The sequence below is a fragment of the Erithacus rubecula genome (genome assembly GCF_903797595.1).
Source record: "Erithacus rubecula genome assembly, chromosome: 17".
In the NCBI taxonomy this organism is placed as follows: domain Eukaryota; kingdom Metazoa; phylum Chordata; class Aves; order Passeriformes; family Muscicapidae; genus Erithacus; species Erithacus rubecula.
The window spans coordinates 11,791,696-11,816,529 of NC_136669.1; the positions used below are offsets into that span (position 1 = coordinate 11,791,696).

Genomic DNA, 24,834 nt, shown 5'->3' on the forward strand with positions numbered 1-24,834 from the left:
TGCAGTCACATGTCAGCAGGAAAGGAATTGAGGACAATATGTGAGGCATTGTTCTTGCATAACTTGTTTACCAAGAATCTTATTACAAGTGTGGTGAGGACCAGCTAAAGCATCTAGATATGTTGATGAAGTTAATCTGAAGGATGGCTGGATGGACAAGAACACTGCACAATGTACTTTAGGACAAGTATATTCTTTATACTTGCAAGTCATGCAGGCACTGCTGATGCTTTAGTAAACAGCAAAACAAACAAAGAGCTGCTTTTTATATTCCCAACAATATTTTTGTTTGTACAGAATCTTACCCTTCCTTCAGGCCTGTCTCTCCCTCTCTACTTGCATGTGGTATTTCAGGTAAATACTCATCATGTGCTATCAATAAATGTAGGTCTATTAAGCAACACTCAGATGACCAAAAAGCTTTTGGTTGCTTGCGTTTTTGTGGTTTTGTTTTTTTTTTTTTCTTTTAGTTAATGAAAACTCTTATACTTTCCCAAACAAATACTAGAATCCATCAAGAAATATTGCAATGGAAGAGCATCTTCAGGGATGTGCAGCATTTAAAGGGAGCAGAGACCAAAAGCTGTTTAACACGGTCACTCTAATACAGGAAAAGGGGAGAACAAGAGAGGTCAGCAGCCTGGGCTCAGGAATTGCATCTCCTTAGAAACTGTATGCAACCAAGAGACACAGCTCCTCACAGCCCTGCCACTGATTCCTGTCTGAAAGTACAGAGGCTGTAAAAACCCACAGGGTACCATCCTCTTGTTGGAAAGCATCTCAGGGTGGAGCAATTTTGGGGAGCACAGTGACCTCTGGCCCTGCACGTGGAGCCCGGGAGCAGCTCACTGAGTGTCAGGGGTCCCATGAAGAGGCATTTGCTGCCAAATCTCACCACATTGCAGAAAAAAAACCAAAACCTGGATCTATCTAGCTCATTTATACTGAAAGATGTACAATATTTACCAACAAGCAACAAATGAACTAAATATGTTCTTCTTAAATTAAGCAATCCATCTGTCAATAGCACAGACTAGATTCTGCTTATGTTTTAAAGAAACAGATAATTTTGCATATCATTGCACTTACCCTTAGCTGGTCTCTTTCACAATTCATCTGTTGTTTTGAACTCTACAAGGGGAAAGAAGAAAAAAAATTGCCAAAATAACTTAGAAAGCATAATATTTGTGACACAACCAAGCTGCTAAGTGTACCTATCTTACAGATATAATGCAGCCATTTATCTAAACACAGTATTGTCCTGTGCATCCACACAGAATCACTACTGCAAAAATGCATTTTTTCCACTTAGATTTTAAATTTACAAAGGTCAAAAAGAAGTTAACACCAGAACCCACAAAAAAACTGAAGTAGAAAAGGATAATGTTTAGATTTTAAAAACCTCATTGGCAGTCTAGTTCAGGAAGAAGCTTTCCTCCTTTTCTATCCTAAGTCTGTAGTATTTGTGAACATCCCACTGTTTTGATACTGTGATATACTCACAGCACAGCTCAGGAATAAAGATACAGAAGCTTCAAATAAGTGATAAAACACTTCCCTATGAAAACATCCAGTTCTAATCTGGTGTAAAAGTCACTCTGAAGATCATTTGATTCCACAGCATTTTTTTTTTTTTCCATACTGCTGTTTGTGCTCTGCCAGATTTACAAGAGACTCAGTTCAGAGAGTGAGAGCTGCTCTGGGAACAACAGCAGCCCTGAAACACCCTGTTCCCATCCTGCTTTCCTGCTCCCACCAATGCACCAGGACCTCTGCAACCAAACTTTCAAAGCTTTGCTCAGGAAGGCACTCAGGTGTTGATTTGTCCATGTGGAGAGAGGGGTTTTATGACTGATTGTGGCTTTTTTTGTGGTTTGTTTGTTTGTTTTTTTAAATTTATTTATTTTAAATAATTTTAGAATCATTAGGGAGCATAATTAGCCTTGAAACTGTCATCACAGTCAGTTCTGTCATTAGTGTAGATGGCAAACAATCCATAAAATATGAAATTGGATGTAATGTTTCTGAGGATATCTTCAAAGGTTTGGAAGATACTTATCACTACTTTGTGCTTAGAAACAGTAAAAACATAAACCAATGCCCATTTGTATATGATATTTTTATTCTGTAGTGATAATGAAAATGGCAACTTCTCAGTCAAAGTTAGGTTACTACAAACAAAATAAAACTGGTTTTCATCACAGGAGTCCTAAAATGTACATTACAGGTTTAACCTTGTACTTGTACAGCACAAGTTTTACAACAGAGTCCCTCTATGAAAATACAAACTTAACAGAAACAAATGCTCTTTGAAGTTCCTAGCAGGGAATAAAAAGTGAAGGAATTCAGCATAGGTCTAATTACAATTCCCCTAAGGAGTCAAATTAAGTGCAGCTGAAGTGACTGTCACTTGCAGACTAACAATTCCACTTTTCAAAGTTCATGACTTAACAGTATTTATGAGTTTCTTTAAGGTTATATCAGTCTGCATTGTAAGTGTGCTTGCATAAGTCTCAAGAGTTAATTTCAGATCTGAATTCCACAGGAACCTCTTCACCTTGATTAAAAATAAATAGAATATTGCAGTTGGAAAGGACCTGCAGTGATCATCCAGGTAAAGTTAGAAGTGAGTTTGAGTTGTTTTGTTCAGTTTTTTTTTTTTTTTTTTTTTTTACTATTTAGCTTTTCTGTGTTAGAGATTTAAACCACTGGTGGTGGGATGGAGGGGGGAGATTTGCAATGCAAGAAGGATGACATTTCTAAGATAACAAGGAAAGAGTGTATCAAATACTCATAGAGTAGAACGAGGGTTATAGTTGTTAACTCTTTAAGCAGATAGTTAATTTCGTGTTTTAGTTAGAAGCTATTTGGTCCTGTAATTTTAAAGACAAAAATACCTAACCTCTCAGACACCAGAAAAATTGTATTTAAGATGGGAAATAAGTGTTTATGAACAGTGGGAGGATACAATAGAGAGGCAAAGAGTGAGTGAATAAAATGATAACCACACCTTCCCATCCAACTGCTCCCCCATACCTGGCAGTGCAACCTACAGAAGAAAACCATCAATTTACTTTAAAACAAACAGCTTTCATATGAATATGAGAATGATGTTTCAAATTATTTTTTGATTCAGCCACCTGCATGACACTCAGTTTACTCTGAAAGGAAAAAAAAAAAACAACAATGGGGGCAATGTGCAGGATGGTGGCAACTCCCTTGATTCAAAGTTCAGCAAATGGTTGATTCCAAACTGAGTTTTGGCTACAACAACAAAATCCATTTCAGAGCTGGCTTCCCTCAGAGTGAACACCCACTTAGACAGCTCCCTCATCACCCTTCTTCCTAGGAGCTTTCCAGAAAAAAAGCAGCAAGGCTTGGTGATAAGCCATTATTAGGATGAGATTAAAAGGAAAAAAATATAAACAAACCAAACTTACCTTAATTAAAATAAATAAGAATTCATAGTTTAAACATGGATGCCATCTGCCTGTCTGGCCCTCTATTTGTCAGATCAAGTTTATTAAAATACATCTGGGAAAGGCTCATTTGAACATGAGCAGCTCTCTGAGCATTTCACCAGTGCCAAATTTGCTCTCTCATTTTGTCTTTTTTGCTATCTGTGCCAGTTTAAGAGAAACATCCTGGCAGTACTCAGCACTTAAGGGAAAACATAAATAATGCATTTACAATATGTAAACCTGTACAGATAAATGAGAAAAACTGAAAGCCATAACATATTTAATTAATGATCAAGAGAGCCTGGAAGCAAACCTTGTGCACATCCTGCAATTTTAAATATGTTGCTTCTCAATCCTAAATTCACTTTGTTATGGCTATGGATTGAACCAAATGCAATTAACTATTTATTTAATTTAGTTTAAGACTGGTCAGTATGTTGAGTGTCATTGTGTCAAGTTCTCAAATACTATGAATTTAGTGGAAGAATGCCTAAAAGATTCACTCCTTTTAAAGGATTTTATCAAGGAAAATTTTGAAAGTACTACAGGCTGCTTTATAGGACAGCAGTCTTAGAAGGCACTTGTGCTGTCAGTCTTCATAATTCTAAAGCAAAAAACACCCTTTGGAAAAACTGTGCAGCCTGCTGGTGCCATTCCCCAGTTAGTTGAGGACTAGAATGGAAAAGTCTGTTTTGTTTTTTGGGTAACAGTAACAGGTCAGAGACTGAATACCTGTTAAATACATTTCTCAGTTACCCTCTCTTCATAAGGACACAAAATCCCTGGCTCTGAGGAAACTGGGAACCAAACAGAAAATGCATGAATGGACAGACAGAGAGCAGCAGCATTACTGCAGGTGCTAAGGGCACCAACAGCCCACCTGGGAAGGCTTTTTGCTGTCAAGTGTCATTTTAAAGAAAGGACTTAAGTGATTGAGAAAAGAGAACAATAGGAGGGTAATAAGGTTATTTCCAGGAAGTATTTGCTTGAATGTAAAAGAACATTTCTGTTGCAGTACAACATTCCCAAGTATTGGTTTTACATTTTCAAATTCAAAATATTTTCAGGATTGAGGTTAGTTGAAATGGTGCACAGTTCCAGTGGCTGAAAAATAATAGGTGAACATCTAATGTCTTTTATCTTCTAGGCATTTCACCATAACTAAACATGTGTGGTAAATGCAGGGGCCCCTGATACTGCTGCCTTTCTTTTCACACCTCAGAAAGGACAGTGCAAATATGATCACTGGAATTTCAACAATGCCTGTTCTTATGATTACAGCCAGTACCTCAACAGGAACAGTGGAGCTTGAGAGAAAGGCTTGGCACTGAGCAGTCACAGTGCCTTTACCTCAGCTTACCTGCCAACTGCTGACTGCTCATCATCTGGTTGAGAAATTATCTTTCTCCTTATTAATACCTAGATGAAACTGCTGAAAGCAAACCATAGATTATCCTCTCACAGTTATTAGTTGTGTTTCACCTGACACTTTGAGACAGTCCATACAATTCCATACTATCTGCAAAATCCATCTGTCAGGGCTTTCTCTCATTAGACACTCATCTGACTGGGAAAGTCTTCTGTCAAAAATTAAATGCTTGTGTTTTTTCCTTGCCCCGTTGCACAGAAAGGCTGTGCTACACAAGGACATGCACCGTGCACTGCTGTGTCTCATCTGCAAACAGTCACTGCCCTGCATCTTTTTATTACTTATTAGTGTTCATTATCTCATTGCCCTGCAGAATTCAGAAGAAATAATACTCCAAGTTAATTAATATGTGGAAAGAGTGTGGGCTTGTACATAAATGTATAAATAATATTGTGTATTAATCTAAAACTGCCTCTCAGTGCTACGTGTGAAACCCCAAAACACAAGTGAAGAAACAGCATCCATCCCAAGAGCTCACAATGCCACAAAGTAGAGCCCAAGGTGCTCAAACACAGAGGACTCATTAAAAATACCAGCAATTGCATAAATATACAGGAAGAAATCAACTGGAAATGGGCATTTCAGAGCCTTTGGTAGTCACTTACAGCAACATCTAGAAGCTAACACAACACCAGTATTTCTTCCTCTAGGAGTAACTGGGTCGTCCTTTTCCACTGCAAGATGCCTAAATTTTCATGGGCGTGTCTCCTGAAAGCCCCCAGATGCTGAGGACAGTCTAAGGAGGTGATAATGTGCCGACAGCCACAGAGACTTTGTGTTCCTCTCTGTTTCTAACACAAAGGGGCACAGAATGTATATGTCTGTGCATATGCAAATGCTTTCCAGAACAGAGAGCTTCGGGTTTCTCTTGCCTAGGTATGTGTGTTTGCATGCACAGAATTTTAATTTCCTGGGGTTTTATTACCACCATCAGTTATTGTGCTCCAGCAGAGGCTGGAGGGACTGATTTATTCTCCAATGCCCTTGGCTGGGTATTGTATATCGACTGGTGCTGCTGTCATAAATATATTTGGGTGAAGAACTGTCTCCAATTCCGTGGGTAATACTAAGCAGAGTTACGGTTTCAAGTGTCACATACAAGTGGGTTTATTTCTACTGGAAGAAACAGGCAATTATTATGGCCCATTGAGCTCAGATTAAGCATTTCCATCAAAAAAAGAAAAAGAGCCTACTGCTACAATCCTTGTAAAGCTGTAAATGCAAATGGGGACCATCTCATCATCCATAAAAAATAATCTATAGTTTTATAGGCTTTTCTCGCTCTCCTTTTCTTTTTGCCCTCAAATCAGCAACATATTCCAAACAGGATCATTTATTGAGACGAGGAAAAGCAGAAAATCTCCAAAAATAAAAGAGAAACACTTTTAAAGATTTTTACATTAAAACAGTTTGTAGGCAATTACTTCCTTTTGCAAAATGGCTCCTTTAACCAGCTGAGAAGCCCTCAAGTCCAATTTTCACCTTTTCTTAGCTGCAGGATAAGATACGTTTCTTCATCAAGAAGTTCTATATTGCTTAAACATCAAGTTATCTAAAACAGGGGGTTTGGGTCTTTTGGTTTAATTTCTTTCATTTTTGGTTTGTTTTTTAGCAGCCTTAGCTGTATGCCCAAAGCATGCTGCAGATCACAGACACAGATATGTGACCAAATTTGCCTCTGGCTCCCTGAGAGTGTTCAAGGAAACTTGAGGTGCTGCAGCATAGCCTGGAATTCTTCCTTTTCAGCATCCCTGTGAGCAAAATGCCTGCAGGATGGCAGAGCAGCAGCCAGCATTGCAGCTTTCCCCAGCCCATACCCTGTGACACAGTTGGCTCCCTGTTTTCCAAACACACTTTGGGTCTTTGCCATGACCTTGTGAAAGGTGTCCTGGTGCAGACCAGGACAGTGCTGGGTTCAATTTGGATCCACTCTGTGGGTGACCAACCCTTAGACATTAAGGCTCTGGAAACCACCTAATATAATTTAGGAAAATGGTCTTGAAGAAAATATATTTTGCAGGTACCATTCCAGAGAAACACTTGTGTGGGAAAGCCTCAAGATGAAATTCTGGATGCACATTCTGCTTGGAGCAATCTCAAGAGAAACTTGATCTATGGTTAGTGTTCAAATATAAACTCTTTTTATACATAAAGGACAGGTCATAGTGCATTTAATTTCCCTGCATAGCACAGAAAATATTATACAGAATAATCTGAAGGTGAGGGCAATGCACTACAAAGAATAAATGGACACTATGAAAAACATAATTAAAAACACAGTGATGTTAAAGCAGCAAGCAATCTAGAAATAAAGTCTGTTATCTTACAATGTAAACAGGACCAAACCAAGGCTGGAATATTACAGGTATTACCCTATTCACTGCAACACAAATAATTCTTGTTTCCTAAGCATATTCTTATTACAATAATTTACTCTTGTAAAATCTTGCACCTTTGGGGAAAAGGGTTTTAAGTTTTTTTCCTTAAAGACTCTATGCAGGAAAAAGAAATGCATATAATGGTATGAATAACAATTAAGTGATAAACTCTGAAGTTAGTGTAAATATAGAATGAAGGAATTGGAGATCCTAATTAGTATCTGAGTATCAGGTTCTGCTGGTTTCTGAGGGTCTGTATTACCCAAACAAGGCAATAAATCTGATGTGCTGCATAATAGGTTTTCTGAAGTAAAGATCATGGACAGAGATGACAACTAAAAACTATGGGCCAAAAATATATGCTAAAATTAAAGCAGGGTTTAAGTAAAAACTCCACTTTAAATAGATTTTTTTTCTACAAAATTACTACTAGCCTATTAAGGTGGCAGTTATTCCAGCTGAGGATAAGAACTCAGCCCCTTCAAGGCAGAGGAGAGAAGAGCAGCCTGACAATGAGGATATCACTGAGACAGGCATGGATTTCCAGACAATTACCAAAGCCAGTTATGTTACAAATTGCTCCTACAGACACAGCCCATGTGCTATCACAAACATCTGCAAGCCTACTCACTGTGCTTGTGTGCTGATAAAAATAAGCCAAGTTCTTTCAGTCACTGAGGCTTGACAAATTACAAAAAACCCAAAACACAGCTTTTATCTGGCAGATCCACATTATTGGCTGGAGAGGTCATTACAGAAGGAACTGGTCTGAGAAACCAGATATTGCCAGGTCAGCAAGGAGCCAAGGAACTGACAGATATCCAGACTTTCATTTGTCCCCTTCTTCAGAGTTGCTCTTTTTCCAATTAAAACATTAGTTTTCAGAGTGTCGTAAAGTGAAAGGCTGTGTGTGTGTATGGGTGTGTATATATATATATATGTAAAATAGTTTCTTTCACATGAAGTGATCCAAAGCATTCTAAATGGTCATTCTGCAGTATTAACCTCATAGATCAATCATCAGCAAATTGATCTGCAAAACTTATTTTATTCATCTGCAGATAAAAAAAAGGAAAACCTTAGAATGTTTAGTATTAACAACTATTTATATTCTAGGATTGGTTTTAAACTGATAGATAATTAATAGCATCCTATTATAGTGTAATTTAGGTGGTTAATCAAGCCATTGATTTTTCCCCCTTTGTTTTGTTTTTGGTTTGGGTTTTGTTTCTTTATAGACACAGGTACAGACATGTACTTTATATACATATTCTTGTCAGTAAAATTTGAATGCCAAGAAGAGGTGAAGACCATGAAGTGCATTAAAATTACAGTCTGTTCTCATCTATCACTCTACCTAAAACTTGACATTTTGGTGGATAACATCATTACTTATGAAACATATACATGCTGCTTATCTTTAGTTCTTGGGAGAGAATTTCAAGGATGTGAATGCAAGATGAAAGTTGGTCATTAGTACCCACACACATTTTCAATAGGACAATAGGGGTAATTTAAGGTATCAATGACATTTAGATACCTTTCTGTTTTGCACTGGAAATGTGGTGCCAGGTTCTGAATCACAACACAAGTGTTGTGGCCTTTGCCACACTTAGCAGGGTTCTTTTGCTATGAATCTTTGGAGAGAAGCAGAGGTTGCCTTTGCTGCACTAATTTATCAGGTTGTGGACTCTGCAGGTGAGGTTCTTTCCCTAAAGCACAGCAAAGACCTGTAGGAATTATGCTTTTGTAAAGTTTGGAGAGAGAACTTCACACCCTGTGTGTGCTGCTCAGTAAATACACAAAATCAGGAGAGTGTTTTCTTTGGTTTCCTATCACTGAGTGAATGAGTCCCAGAGGATAACCCATGTCTGTCCCCCTGCACTGTGGCTGTTCCCACCCTCACAGCACGAGCCCAGCCTGGCTCTGCATCAGGGCTCACCCCCCCTCTCCATCACAGCTCCTCTGGCCATCTCTGTGTGCCTGAATCAGCAGAAAGAGCAGGCAGGAATTTAATGAGCTCTAGGACCAAGCCTGCCATAAGGAGCTTTTTACATAGTTTTTTACAACTCAGCTAATGTTCCTCAGTGGAGCTGTAGGTTGTACAAGCAGGCAGAATGTTTGGCTCTCAGAGCCACAAACCAATCACTTTGGAAAGTTGATACTCACTCATATCCCATGTAAAAAATCCTGTTTTGGTTCTGATTTGTACTGTAAATCACTTCCCAGAGGCAGTACTTTGCCCTTGCTTGCAGCAACAGAATTGCAGAGGAACTCTACTGAAATGAGTAGCTTAGACTTTGTGATTTAAAGAAGAGTAAAAGTCTTCTGGCAGTCATCTGAAGAATAAATCCTGTTCCTTGCATTTACAAAATTGCTCATTGGTTCACTGTGTCTCAGAGTATTCCAGAGTCAAGGCAAGACAGTGCAAATGCTTCTGCTGTTTACACCCAAGGACCATTAAGTAACAACTTGCAAGAGTTTTCCAGGTTCACGATACCAGTAAGAAATCACAGGTGTGGTTTTGGACTAGATGACCTTTAAAGGTCCCCTACAACCCAATGTATTCTCTGACTCTAAATAAGCAATGCAAACAGAACCAGCTGAGCACAGGCCTTACAGTGTGAGCAGTCACACCCACAGATATCACTGCTCTTGTCCAGCACTGTCCCACCTTAGAACTGCACAGGCATGATTTACACCTTCTGCACTAATACCCCCATACACACAGCTACAATAACCCTGCAAACCCTTGCTCAACAACCTTGAAAGAACTGTTTTCTGAATAGTCCAAATTCTTTTCCCTCCTGGGGAGATGCACCTTTCAGACCTCAGCAGTATTTACCTGACCTCCCCATTTGCCCATGTGAAAAAGTTCATGGCAAAGCCAAAATTTTTTGGAGTCTGCAGCATTGGTAACCTGAGAGCAAAGTGTTTTAATTCTGCACAGCAGCCACAGCCAATAACTGCACAGCAAAGGAAGGGCAGAGTACCTTAATCTCCTCTCCTAAACAGCTTAACTAACTATAGGAGATGCAGTGCCTGGCATTCAATAACTACTCAGTGCTTTGACTTGTTCCAGGAACACATTACAGAGACTGTCAATAAACTTTAATTAGCAATATATTTTTAGTGGCACTGCTACAGCTTGCTGCAATGAAACATTTCTCCCAAGAATTTCTAAAGCTTTCCTAAAAGAAACCTTAACACTTAATAATGAAAGACTTTTAGAGATTGTCATATAACAGCATCCATTAGGGCACTGTATTCTTCTCACTCAGAAGTGGTAAGGTTACCTTCAACATGTAAGTCCCATTTAAAGTATTCTTTACTTTTCTGCTAAGAAAATGAGCAATCAGTGGCAAAAATCAGGTGCAGCTGACAAAGTTAAACACTTGCTTTCACCTTTTAATGAGACCACAACAATGGCCTTACTGTCCTAAAAACAGCAAAGAAGAGGGAAACATTTAAAACTTGTGTGTGTGCACCAGCATGCACAGCCAGGCTCATTTTGCAAACGAAATGTCACGTTCTTCAATGACCTCCAGGATAACAAGCTTGAAATTGTAGCTTCAAAACTGTTTTGTGTCTACACCTTTTGAAATAATTGCAATGGCACATTGCATGCCATCCTCATGCATCAAAGTGCTGCTCCCAACACCCCTACAAAACTCAAGTGAGCTAAGATGTGGTGAGGTAAACCCTGAAACCTCATCCCTTGAGAAGGCAGAGAAATCTTTTACTACATGAACATGAAAGATCTAAATATCACCTCTTTTTGCAATAAATATAGCCTCTTTTCTTCACATAACTATACATATCTTCACTTTTTTGCCACACCTTGGCCCAGATTGAAAGTCATCAAGCACAAAGAATTCCATCTACAGGTTTTCTCACATTTATCTACAGCTCTGCATGCAATAGAGATGGAGAGAGAAGCATCTCTTCTACCTTCATGTGTGCCTGTGTGTTTCCATTGCAGGAGGGAACAAACCAAACCATGATATTAATGACTCATTCCAACATCACACAAGAATAAGCATGATCAATATAATAACTGCACACACCATTCAGAAGGAACATTTCACCTTCATTTGCATGCAGCTCCCAGAGTGGGGGCCCACACATTCTGTGTGTTCAATACACCACAGCTGTAGCCTCAAGCAAGGTGTCATTTACTCTCTGCTTTTCATTTATTTCATTTCCAAGGTTTGGAACAATTCTGTCCTGCTTTTATTCCTGAATTTCTACAACTTTCTGCACTAAACTTTGCAATGAGATAAATGTGCAATACTACAACAAGTATTTTCACCTGCATATTGTTTATTTTTGTCCTCCCTTTCCCTCCCAGAAATGCTGTGTTAGCATACATGAAGAAGGAAAGTGAAGCCCAGCCCTGAGGTGAATCCCACCCCTCTGTGCACATTACCTGAGAGTTGTTGGGTCAAGCTGCAAAAACTGAAACCCACCCCCTGTTCAGCCAGCTTGCTGTGACCCAAAAAAACTCCTCTAACTCAAACAGGAATAAACAAAGCACCAGCAGGAATTACTTGGGGCTCCTCAAAGCTCTGATGTAGGTGGCTCCCAGGGAGAACTGTGAACAGGGGGATTGCAAAGAGCAGGAGCAGTGCTGGGATGGTCTGTGTGGTTATTCAGATTAATCACAACCTGGTCCAGTGGACCCAAGATCCAAACAAACTCATTATTTTGAAGCTAGGGAGCTTCAGGTGTGCCACATTTTTGAGCCTGGGATTAGTGTATGAGACAAAACGATTTTTAGTGCTATGACACAGAAGCCATTCTAGCCTGCTAACTACCTGAAACACTGAGATCAATTCTCAGAGTAAAACATCAATTACCCCACTTACTGAGACAGGATAAGCAGCAATTAAAAGGGTAGGGAATGCTGCTCTGCATGAGGTTACTTGTCTGGTTTTTCAGTATATCACAGCAATTGTTTTGATTCCTAATTGTGTCTAGAGACTGGGATTCAGGCCTTTTACACCTCAGTATGCACATTCTGAGACAGGGGTGTCTCATTACTTAGATAAAAATTCCTGATGTGTCTCAAGCAGACACACACAATTACAAATAACAAATAATTTCCATTGTTAAAAGACACTTTTGCTTAAGAATTATGACCTGGGCTTAGTTACACTGTAATAGCCATTACAGGCAAATAAGTCTCAACTATGACATTGCTGGTATTTAACACCCACCCTCACATAAAGAAATGCATCCTGCAGGAACTGATCCCTCCAGAGAAAACACAACCTTTCTCTTCATCTGCTGCATGGCATGAAGGTCTCTGAAGTTTGAAAGTTCAGGAAAGCCATGGGATAGTACTGGAAGCCTGGAAAGAATAAGCAAGTGTCCAGCACAGGAGGGGGAGAGTGCAGCTCCATCACGCCAAGCAGCACTGACAAACTGAGCAGCAAGAGCTTCACACAGGTCCAGAGACAGCAAAATCTTCTTTAAGTGAGCAAACAGAGAGCTGGAAAGGTTTCCTTCCATGCCCAAAGTTGGGGACAAACCCTGTGACAGGGACAGATGTTCATCAGATGTGCCAGATCAAAACCAATGGAAAGTTCTGCAGGGATGTTCTTCTCAGTAATGCCCCCATAGTTTCTCCAGACTCATTCCCCTCTCCTCCAGCTGCTGCTCTGATGGGATTTTAGGGACCTGAGCCTTCCAGGCAACCCAGGCACTGACTCAGGGTCCCAGATTCAATCAATTCCAATGGGCAGTGGGAGAGCTGGAGACCCCAAGCCACAGAGATTCAGTGGCTCTAAAGCATCCACATGGCAAAGCTCTTTAAATAAAGCTCCATTTTTAAAAGTGTAATCTTGAAAATCTACTTCCACTCCAAATAAAGACAAAAATCTATGCCACAACATCAGATTTTCCACAAAATTTGGTATTTTTCCCCATTTTTTTCTTTTCTTTCCCTTTTCCCCAGTCTGGGTGCTGTCACTGTACCCCTGTCTAGTTGCTAGTGAAGACAAAGTGCTTTTGTAAAAATGGGAAACCTCATTCTAGACTCTACCCTTGGCAAGTGTGCAGCAGTGAGAGGTTACAGATGCAGACTGGCAAGAGAGCCACACTTCTCACTCAGTGCCTGCTGCCCATGCTAGGCAGGAGCAGTAATTCATTAAAATGACTGCACAGCATTCTTTAATATAAAGCTAGACTTAAAATATATAATGACCATGTCTTGGTTCTTGTGTTTTTTGTATTTTTGTTTTTTTCTTCCCCCCACCAAAAACCTTTCATTTGATTCCTGAAGCACTAACTCATATCTGTATGTTTGGCAACCTGGAGACTTGGGACTAACAACACTGCAGAGAAGGAGGAAAAAAGCGACAAAAAGCAACTTTCACCTGTCCAAGTCTGATAGACACCAATAATCAGAATTTTTTTTTCCTAAAGGGAATAAAAAATTACCTTGATCTTATAAAAACAAAAATTTGTGAGCATCTATTACAGAGATTTTTTTTCTTTTCCTGCATATTTTATAGTGCTTCTCAGTGCTGCTCAATTCCTGGAGCTGAATCTCCTGAGTAAGCATTATTTGACCATATCTCAGAGTGAGTGTGTGTGGTTTGCATTCTAAGGCTGGGGCCAACATTGATTTTATTTCCTCTTAGTAGTTTATAGTTATTAGACTACAACATTTTTCCTAAGTCAAGTATGGATTTAAATATGGAAGCCAAGAAGTAAAGGTTCTGCATCTGTACTATATCTATATATTATCTATACTACAAATTTTGTATATTTCTGACTTTTTTTCTAATTCATTTTTTAAATGTAATAGTTAGAGGGGAGATAACTGTGTGCTTAATTTATTTACCAGTCCTCTGGAAAATCAAGGGAGACTTTGAAACTCTGGAAACAGCCATGGACTGCTGGTCTGGCCTCACCTTGCACCTCACCAGCTGTTTTTCTCTTGGCTTTACAAAGAACAGTGTTGCCACCATCTGTCTTTAGGAGAAAAGAAATCAAAAACACACTCACACAAAAAAACCCCAAACAAACAAAAACCAAACAACCAACCCTCCCCACCCCCCCAAAAAAAAAAAACCAAAAAAAACCCAAACAAACAAAACAAAAACAAAATAAAAACAAACAAACAAAAAAAGAAGAAAAAAAAGTGAGAAACATCAAAACCCAAACCAATTGCAAAACCAAACCTACCCAGAAATAAGGAAAAAAAAGGAGAAATATTTTTCTCAAAGCAAGTCAATATCATAAGCAAAATGGGAGCAAGGGTGTGGGAAATGATTGATATCCAAATCTATAGGGAATATAATAGAAAATGGATTGAGTGAAACACACACATACATACACACCAAAAAAAAAAAAAAAAAAAAAAAAAAAAAAAAGCAGCAAGGAAGGAGTTTGTCTGCATTTTAAATAGCTTTGCTATCATTATCTAAATATCCATCTCCATGAGAAACAAGACAAATTTGGCATTTCACAGGGAGAGTAGGGAAGAAAGACGAGTCACTTCTGGTTTTATTTGATAGTTCTGAACTAATTATATAAGAAATATGTCTATAATCTCTTCTTTTTGAGAAGAAAATAAGTTCAGCTGCTATCTAGGTAGGAGAAAAAAATTCTTAAAGGTTTCATACATCCTTGTTGTACATGTCATGTTCCAGCTTCAGTAATGTGGAATGCCTGGGGCCCAGAGAACAAGAGAAGAACTATTCTTCATTACCAGGTTATATAAAATCCCTCTCTGATGTCTGGAATTATTTTCTAAAAATGAAAAAGAATACTGCAGTCCATTTTCACTGCATTTTACTCCTTGTAGTGCTCAATAACCAAGTTTCAAAACCCATTTTTCCTCTGTTGTTCAGAGGCAAGGAGGAACCCATGAATAGTGATTGCCAGACAGGTGAGAAATTCCCCTTCCTGCTGAGCCTTGGTAGTCAGCTCTTAATAAGCTGAACAACCCCACAGTGGATCAGGACAGCACAGATTAAATCTTCCTAAAAGCAGTAAATATTCTCCAGAAGGGACTGTTGGCACCCTGTCCCTTCCAACAAGGACTAAACTGATTTTAGGCGGAATATCAAGCAGTGTGTTCTAGCAGAGCTGGAGTGAATTTCAGCCTAGCACCAAGTGCTGAATCTTTGTGTTTGCTCCCCCAGTGAGCACTCTCAGCTCATCCCAGAGCAGCCAGAGCCTCCTCACAGCCCTGCTGCACCAAACCCACAGCAGCCCCTGCCAGCTCCCCTCCCTGCTCCAGCACCCTCAGCTGAGGAACGCCCCATGCATGGCTCCAGTGAGATGGGAAAAAGAGCACAGAACATTTCAAATTCTAGTGTATTATTGCTGGCAAGCTTGACATGATTTCCCAGCATTTCCCAGTTTCAAAATCTGATATTCTTCCCCTGTGACTGCCAGTAAAATATAGCCACACAATGTTGGAATATGGTATTATCATGCACAATACCAGTGGAAAAAGATCTTAACCACCTATGGTTAGGTCTAAGGGCATCCCACAATACAAATAAATAATGCAAATAAATAGTGCAAAACCCCCACAGATATGTGCCAGAGTGGACTGAGCTTAAGAATCAGGGCCTGTTTCAACATGAGAGCAATTCTGCTGTTAAATACCAAAAAAATTGTGCTACCAATCAACAACTCTTCCCAGTGGTACCCAGCTGTGCCTGACACTTGGCCTCAGCTGTAAAAGAAACAAGCAGGTTGTCAGCAGAACTGAAGATCATCGTGAAGACTTTTACTGTTCCGGAATTTTTAAAAAAATAAATAATTAAAAGCCAACCCTTTCTTTTTTTTACCTTGCAAGAGTCTGTATTTAAGAGACAAATGTGGCAAATCATAGGAGGGGAAAGAAGAGGGAACATTCTGCTTTCCTTTAATATCTAGATCATGTTAATTGATCCCAGTAGAGTCCCTCATTGCCAGACTACTGCAATTAGCTCACCGATTTCTGTATTTGTATGATCTTGCTTCTGCTAATTATAGATGAAACAATCCTTTGGAGGAGGTTAAAATCCCACTCTCTTTTCCTGGGGAAAAGCATTAGCACCTTTTCAAGCACTTGCAAGTTTGCAAGACCTTCCAGGGTCATCGTCTGCATTACAAGGTTTAGTTCAAGAGCACAAATAGAAAGCAGCAAAGACAATGACAGTGTGCAAGGCAAGCAGAGGCAGCAGCACCCTGTCAGTGCAGTTCCATGGAACAGCCAGATTCCCATGGAAAAGGCATGGCTCCTCACCTGCCCACCTCTATGTGCCATGCACTAAGCTTTAGCTACACGTGAAAAATCAAGGATAAGGAATAAAACTGAAACCCCACCAAAAAAAAAAAAAACTCAAAACCCCCAAAAAAGTGTATGACAGAAGCCCTAAAATACTTAATTGCAAGTACCACAAATAATCACTGAATCACAGAATGGTTTGGGATGGAAGGGACCTCAGATATCACCCAGTCCCACCCCTGCCATGGGGAGAGACACCTTCCACCACCCCAGGCTGCTCCAAGCCCTGTCCAACCTTGGGCACTGCCAGGGCTCCAGAAACAGCCACAGCTGCTCTGGGAACATGTGCCAGGGAACAATTCCTTCCTCAAATCTAACCCAGCTCTGCCCCCTGACAGCCATTCCTGCTTGTCCTGTCTCTGTTCAGGAATTCTGTGAGGATTTATCCACACCTATGAAATGATGTTAAACTGCTGGCAGACAAGTTAAGTGTTTACAGAAGTTCCTCTGTTATGAAGATACCACGGTGTAACTTCACAGATGACTGGTAGCATCTAACAACTTATTTGAGAGGAAAAAAATCACATTGCTGAAGTTTGTTTTGACCAATGCCTTCAGGCTATCCATTACTACTTCAGTCTCAACAAAGTGTCTTCATTTTCCATAATATTGAGGTGTTTTGCCTTTTTTGCCTCAAATAACCTCAGTAATCTCAAAAGAGGAGGGAAAATATCTGAACTCTTTCATTTAGACTTTACAGAATTATTCATAGCAGCTTGCAAGTCTACTGGGATTATTCAAAACTTGAAAAGAAACCCAATATTTCTATTCTAATATTGCATGTACAGCTCTCCAGCAATTATAAAACACACTGCTCAGTAGTTTCTTTAACATAGGGTGTCTTGAAATTAATTGTTCTGGAAAGAAGTAAGTAGATCTCATTTACTGCTGAAACATAACTTGAATACAGTTTTCATGTATTAAAATTACTCCCTAGTGGCCAAAAAAAAAAAAGAACAAAGTCTCAGAGAAGGCAAGGGTTTGTTCCACAGCAATTAGCTACCATCACAGTCTGAATTCACTTTCTCTTTATTATTGCCCCTATGATGGGAGGTGTAAAGTGAACTGTTAACACTTCACACAATCAAAAATAGGTTCAAAAAACACACACTGTACCAGGCCATTCCTCACAGAAAGAGATGCTGTTAACACCCAGGCTGATGGTATTACATTCACAACTTGGTCAATTTATTTTTTGGTTATACTGCAATATTTTTAAAGGGAAAAAAAAACCCTGAAGAACATGAATTTTATTTTCCACTTGCAAAGCAACAGAAAGATACAGTCTTTGTTGCCAGCTCACTTAAGCAGCCTGAAAACCATTTCAGGACTTATTGATCATTTATTAATCTAGTATTTAATAAATTTCTTCTATTGAAAACAAACACTTAGGAATACTCAGAATCCTTAGGATAAATTATCTCCTTAATTTTATCCCTCCATCCACATTGTAACCATGGAAGGAGTCTGAGTGGTTTCTTTTGTCCCTTCAGTGCCTAGAGGTATAATCAAAGTTAGGGAGGAGGAAGAAAAGCCCCATACAAACACTGGCTGATCATTTCCTCACAACGCTAAGAGAATTTCACTGCAATAAAAGAGAAGATGTGAGATGCAGTCTTGAAGTGCTGGTTTTTCTACAGCAGGGTGTTGGCTGGGATGGTTGGACAATTCCTGCTCACATATGCCCAGCTGGATGCTCCAGAGCCAGAGGCTTCAGCAAGGCATGCAGAGCTCCTAACCTGTCATAACAGTTGGTACCAGCACACTACAACAGGAATATTATAGATTGTTTGCTATTTGTTTAAATAATTGTCCCCATGCTTCTCTGCCTAAACTTCTTCAAAGGAAGAAAGCCCAGAGAGAGCAGCAAAGGGATTTTGTTCAAGAAAACCTCCTACATTTGCTCATAGAACCAGAGCCAGGTTCTACTGAAGAGTTTCAAGACCTTTGAAGTGTCAAAACCTCAGTCCAATTTATGCAAAAACACTTTTATCTGAAAAGTGGCAAATTTCTACAGCTGAAACATATAGGAATGGAACTAAAGCAGTCAATGATTTCCAGAAGGCAAAGCAGAGTGATCCACAGCTGGGTTCAGGTGCTTCCTCAGTGGTGAGGCAGCCATCCCTTTCCCCCTGTGATTGCTGAAACCCACAGAAACAACAGCCCTTGGACACCCTGAATGCTGAGCAGCTCCAAGATCAGGCATTTTTTCCCCCCAACAGAAACAAATAACAGAAATACTGCTGGCAAGGGATAAGGTAAAAAGGAAACAGTCATGGCTCCTTTGCAGCTCCCAGTGGTTATTTTCAAGGACAGTAGTAAGAACTCAGTGAGATCCAGGACACACCTTCCTCAAACAGCCACTGCCAAGGGACTCCTGCATGGACCCTGCAGCCTCCTGCCATTCTTCACACAAAGGTGGGTCTTAAAAAGTCAAGCCAATAACAAAGTGGAGTCAAAATGACAGTCAGCAGGCTTGTAGAGAACCCTTCATGATAAAAATTAAGTATCAGTATAAAAGTAATAGTAGAAAAGTCAATACTTCAATAAGAACTGAAAGACAGTCCTCAATGTGACAGATGCTGTATTTTGGAAAGGATTCAGGTTGGTTTAACAACAAGTGAATCTAAACTGTAGCCACAGGTCTGGCTGTGCTTGTATTACTAAAAAAACATTCTTCCTCCAATCAACACCTAACAGTGACCAGACTGAAAGCAGTAACCATAGGCAAACATGGACAGAAGTTCACTAAATCTGAATTCTCCACAGCTCTGTTAGAAGTATTATTTTTCCCATCAAGTCTTTAAGCCTTTCTAAAACCAGACTGATTTGCAGCACAGGTGGCTCACAGCAATGGTCTGTCCTCCTCATGGACAGAGACCAGTGTTTAAATGCCCACAGCTAACTGGAGATGTTGCACACATATTAATATTCAGCTTGCTTGATTAAAATCCACAGTTTCACATGAATTTCAGGATTTCCCTTCACAGCCTGGGTGAGTTGCAGTGTTTGAGTGCCACTTAACGTGGTGTTTAATCAGGAAAACGACTGCGGCACTGCCCGCTTCGGCTGCCTCACTGCTGCCTGCTCGATTTTCCCCCATAATTGCAGGATATACTTTATTGTGACAGGGGCCCAAGCAGTGGAATTCCAATATGCTATCCATCAGGTTCTCCATTATTGGATTAGCTGGATGTGGCATCATTACCGCTGCACTTTCATGCCTATCATTGATCGCGGCGTTCCTTCTATTTCACAATTAATGCAAGTCAGCTGGATTGATCAATCTTCTGATGAGTTTGAGCCACAGTCAATATATTCTTATGGCTCTGTGCTACTGATCTGTATGTTTTATAGCTGTGCCTAAGGATTTGTCATTCTGGCTACACATTTTCTTGGTGGTGTTTTTTTTATTCTTTAGATACTCCTGCTCCCACCTTGCTTCCTAAACCACAAAGTGTTTATGAATGACTCGCGCCACATGAAAAAAAGAGGGGGCAAGAAAGTAACTAAATTCATCACTGGAAGGAATTTTCTTAAAAACAACAACAACAACAACACACTGTTGAGTTGGCTCAGCAGCAGCCAGTCTGAAAGCTGAGCACTGAAAACACCGAGCTCCCATGGAATTGCAGAGATTTCACATGAGTGCAAGGATTTTCATTCCTTGTTTGGATTGACAGCAGGATCATGAGATGTGGAAATATTGAACTTGATTGTTGATGTTTTTCTAACACTGTGATAGCTCTAATTGAGTTTTAAATCTTTTCTTTCAGAGGGTAAAGAAGTGTGCAAAAAATTCCCTTCACAATGAGAGGGAGAACTAAATGTTGGGGCATTAGGATAATTCTGTTACCCTGTGTCACAAACATTTCTATTCATTTTTGAAAATTTTATTTTGAGAGGAGAATAGAGTTAGTCATTTTCTAATAAAACACAGACTATACATTAAAGTGCAATAATGTACTTCTGAATATTCTTTGTAAATGTGTCTTTCTCTGCCTGATACAGAATGCACCCAGATCAATGCCTGTACGTTTTGATGACCATAAAAATAATGTGATTTTGGAAAAAAAAACACCAAACACAAACCAAACTAAACCAACCTGAAACTTGAAAGAGCAATGTTAATGCTGGTTCACTATTATAGTTTCATTCTACATTCCAGCCTGATCTCCATTGTAAGATGCCTCAATTAACAAAAGATGCCAAATTTAAATATTAGAAAATAAACTGAAGGTTGGACAAAGAGTAAAGGATGTTAATTAATACATTCAAATTAGAGTTTGGACTTTCTGGACTGGTTTGCACACATAGCGCCCTCATTAAGTGAGGAATAATTGCCTTTTCTCATCACTCTCATCTGGTTGCCAAAGCCAGGACCAGTGAGAACTACAAGGTATTAGCAGTGACAATTACACTGTGATTTTCTGACAGTGATACCACATTTTTAAATATCTTGTTTTGTCTTGAAGAATCTAAATTTATGAATAAAAGCCACTTATAACTGAACTCTTTTTTACAAGTTTTTTCCAATTCAAAAAGCAAAACAACCCTCGAACCATTTTTTCTGTAAACCCTGAAAAATCCCCAACACAGGAAGAAAAAGAAACACACTGACTGGTGGAAATGCTCTGCTAAATATAAAATTAGTTTTATTCAAAGCAAGTAATGTGTTCCTTTAAACATCCTGGCTTTAGAGGGAGAAGGTATTTCACATTACCCATAGATAATTCAGCCCCTCTGAAAGGGCTTCATCTAAACAGTTTCCCATTCCTAAGAAATTAGGAATAAAAGACAGAACTCATGCCTTAAACAGGAATAATATAATACAACATTGAGATGCTACAGAGCTTTCAAAGCACTCTGAACACCCTTTCCCATCAGTGGCAGGCAGACCAGGATCACTGCTGGAGTCACTGCATCTCTCTGTCAGGAATAACATGAACTGAGAAACATGCCAAATCATTTGAAGTCTGCTTAAGTCTTAAATTAGTTCATGGATCTATATTTAGGCTGCCTACATATATGGCCTGGATTTAGAAATGCAGAGCACAGCAAATCTTAGCAAGTCACTGCGCCTAAAATGCTCACATCCTTCAAGAACCAGGCCATTATATTTAGATGCCTAATTATGGGTACGAGGTTTGAACAAACTTAGCCTAGAGAATTTTAGCCTAGATAAGTGCATGTGACATCACAGGGGTTTTGAAGTTGCTCTGAGATATGATACACTATGGCAGAGAGCTCATATTCATGAAAAAGTGAAAAAACCCTGCCTGGTAATTATAAGTATATTACAATTTAATATGTTGGGTACTTATGGAGGAAAAAAAAAAACCTATTTTATTTCTGTTAAAGAGACTTCAGTATTTTAGCTGCAAAGAGAAGCAAATCAACATTCTATTTAATGCTAATATCAGAAGATATATGCTAAGCATAGAAACTTTTCTGTTTCAGGAAAGTTGGCAATGATAGCAAATAAAGACAACTCTATAAATAAGGTAATAATTATGCATAGTGTGCAAATAATTTTTAATTTCTCAGATATTTTGGGTTTTATTTTACATCCCAAATCTTGCAACTAAAAGGTTAAAAATGAATTATTAATTTGTAACTTCAAATACACTCTTAGAGAAAAACATGCTATTTTTTAATTATTATTTTATTATTATTTTCAAGAGGGAATCAGCTGCTTTCTTTTTTTCCATATAGTCACCAAATAACTTGGTCTGCTGGGCAAAACGGATACTCAAATGTTTTGGTTCTGACATTGGTGTAGCCTATGGGAGCCTTGTCAGACTTTCAAACAGAATCTTCTGCTTTTCTGAACCAATTTCCTTTCCAAGAATTGGTGGCTACACTTTGGCCTGCTGGTACTGCAGAGATCCCTGCAGCTTTGCTTCCACAGAAAAACTTCAAACTGCCCATGAGCACCAGGGGAGGCTGAGCCAGCTCCCCACCCAAACACCATCACTGGGGGCAGGTGGGCTCTGAAAACAGAGCAGGAGTGCAGAACTTGTGTGTCTTTCTCTGCTGCTGGCTGCATTTTTGTGGATCACTAATGCAAATGTATTTACGTTTCCAGGAATTTAACAAGGAAAAAAAAGCCAACCAGAATACCACATTTTTAACATTGCTGTTGATTTACCATGTTTGGGATGTGTTTGTCCAGTTAACCTCATTACAGTAAAACAGGGAAGGGCATCAGGAATTTAGATGGATGTGAATTCAAAGTAATTTCCAAGGAAACACTGCATGGCTGCACAAATTAAAATTTCATCCTCAATTATTCCATCTATTCCATCTGTAAAACCCCTAACAATAAATACTTCATATACCCCTAAGTCCTTACTTGTCTTTTACAGTAAAATGAATGAACCATATGTTTGTGCTTTCAAATTTTGTATGGAACAGGAAAAGAACAGTACAGGCATTATATACAAAAGAAACAATCCCCTCCCTGGGCCTAATCTTGTGGATTTTTAGTTCTTGCACAGGCAAAAGACAGAGCCAGAATGCACACACAGGCAGGCAGTGAGGCACAGGCAGCTCACATAACACACACACACTTTGTTTTACCTCCTCAAAAACATGTTCATTACTTTTTCAAAGGAAATGACAGGTTATTTATGAGGTAATCCACATAAATGCTCCAAGCACGAGAAAACACAGCTTTCAAATAATGCAAAGAAACTTATGTCTCTGAGGACTTTAAAGGTATTGCCAGCTTCTCTGGTGCAGAGGTATAGTATAAATACTATAAAATGCAGTAGAAAGTGTTAAGCAACACACACTTCCTGCTGAATTATAGATGTAATCAAAGTGAGCAAATACACAACATCACTCTTCACCATGCTTGTCTTCCTAGAGAATTTAAGCTGAAGCTCCAGCTTTTGTGTTCCCTGGGTTTTATGCCCTCTCCATTGTTTACCTAAGAGATTCTGGGTTTCATAACATGTCTTAGCACATCATAAAAAAAAAGGTATAAACCTGGACACTTCTCTTGAAAGTCATAGATCAAGTTTCCACCAACACCAGCCCCAGGAATTGATTTTGATTCCAGCTTATATGTATATTTCATTGCTTATGTTTCAACACCATGATAAATATTTACTTAGCATCTTTCTAAAGACAGAGCCCGTGTCATTAAATCAAAAAGCAGAATTCTGTTATGGAAATTGTAATCATTACAGCTTGACCCAAAACTGCTAATGCAGGCTTTTCTGCCGTCTAATTTTGCAGCAGAGAAGCAGTTTCCCGTGGCTCACTGATCCTGACAATGCCCTCAGACCAATTCCCATGATTCCCTCATCATGGGCAGATATCATTTCAACAGATGTCAAGAACAGCTAAGTGCACTTAGGCCTATTTGTTAAATTCCTAGGGGGAGGAAGATTGGCGAAATTCATCCTGTAATTAAACCGCATATTTCTTTCAAGCTGCCTCTTCCCTCTTCCCTTCATAATCCCTCTGCCTTGCATCAAATCATTTAGGCACTTATTGGCCACAATCAATACGATGTGAGATCCATTAATTTAGTCCCTGGGAGCTTTGCTGGGAAGAGGCAGTTGCTGTGCCAGCATTCCCAGGTGTTCCTGCAGCCCAGGGCACCTGCAGGGCACCTGTGGCACTGCCAGCCCTGAGCCACAGCTCTGGGCTGCAGCCAAACCCCGGGGAATGGGATGGGAATGGGAAACGCCACGTGCAGCACGTGCTGCAGCACCTAATGCATGCAGAACTGCAGCACCCACCACTGAACTGCAAATAGAACTGCAGCACCCACCACTGCAGTGCCCAATGCACACACAACTGCAGCACCCACTACTGAACTGCACACACAACTGCAGCACCTGCTGCACCCAGCACCTGCAGCACCCACTGCATGTACAGCTGCAGCACCCACCGCTGCAGCCAGAACTGCAGCATGCACAACTGCAGGACCTGCTGCACATGCAACTGCAGCACCCAGCACTGAACTGCAGCCACTGCACAGCCCTGTCCCTGCACACAGACCGCAGCAATCAGCCCCCAGCCTCCCCCTGCTCGGTGCCCCCCAGGGAAATTGGGACTGGGGGCAAACCCTCACCAGGGCTCTCACTGACAGGAGGGGGCTTCAAACATCTGTCACTGACATCCTCCCTCCTTGCACATCCTCCTCTTACTGAATGTGGTTGAACTTGGCTGGGATTTGGTTTTATTCTCATAAATGGATGAAACCATTTATATTTTTAGAAAGAGGATATAAACAGAATTCTAAAATTAGCCTAC

At 39.8% G+C, this 24,834-nt stretch overlaps 1 protein-coding gene across 29 annotated transcripts in view; it reads right to left on the reverse strand.

The window, feature by feature from the left end:
- The window catches only part of RBFOX1 (RNA binding fox-1 homolog 1), a 1,017,140-nt gene that overhangs the window by 345,674 nt on the left and 646,632 nt on the right, over positions 1-24,834 (reverse strand). For all 29 annotated transcript variants that reach the window (XM_079320751.1, XM_079320738.1, XM_079320785.1 and 26 more), the window contains one exon: positions 1,090-1,131. In XM_079320751.1, the coding sequence (XP_079176877.1) occupies positions 1,090-1,131 (42 nt within the window). The remainder of the gene's footprint in view (positions 1-1,089; positions 1,132-24,834) is intronic.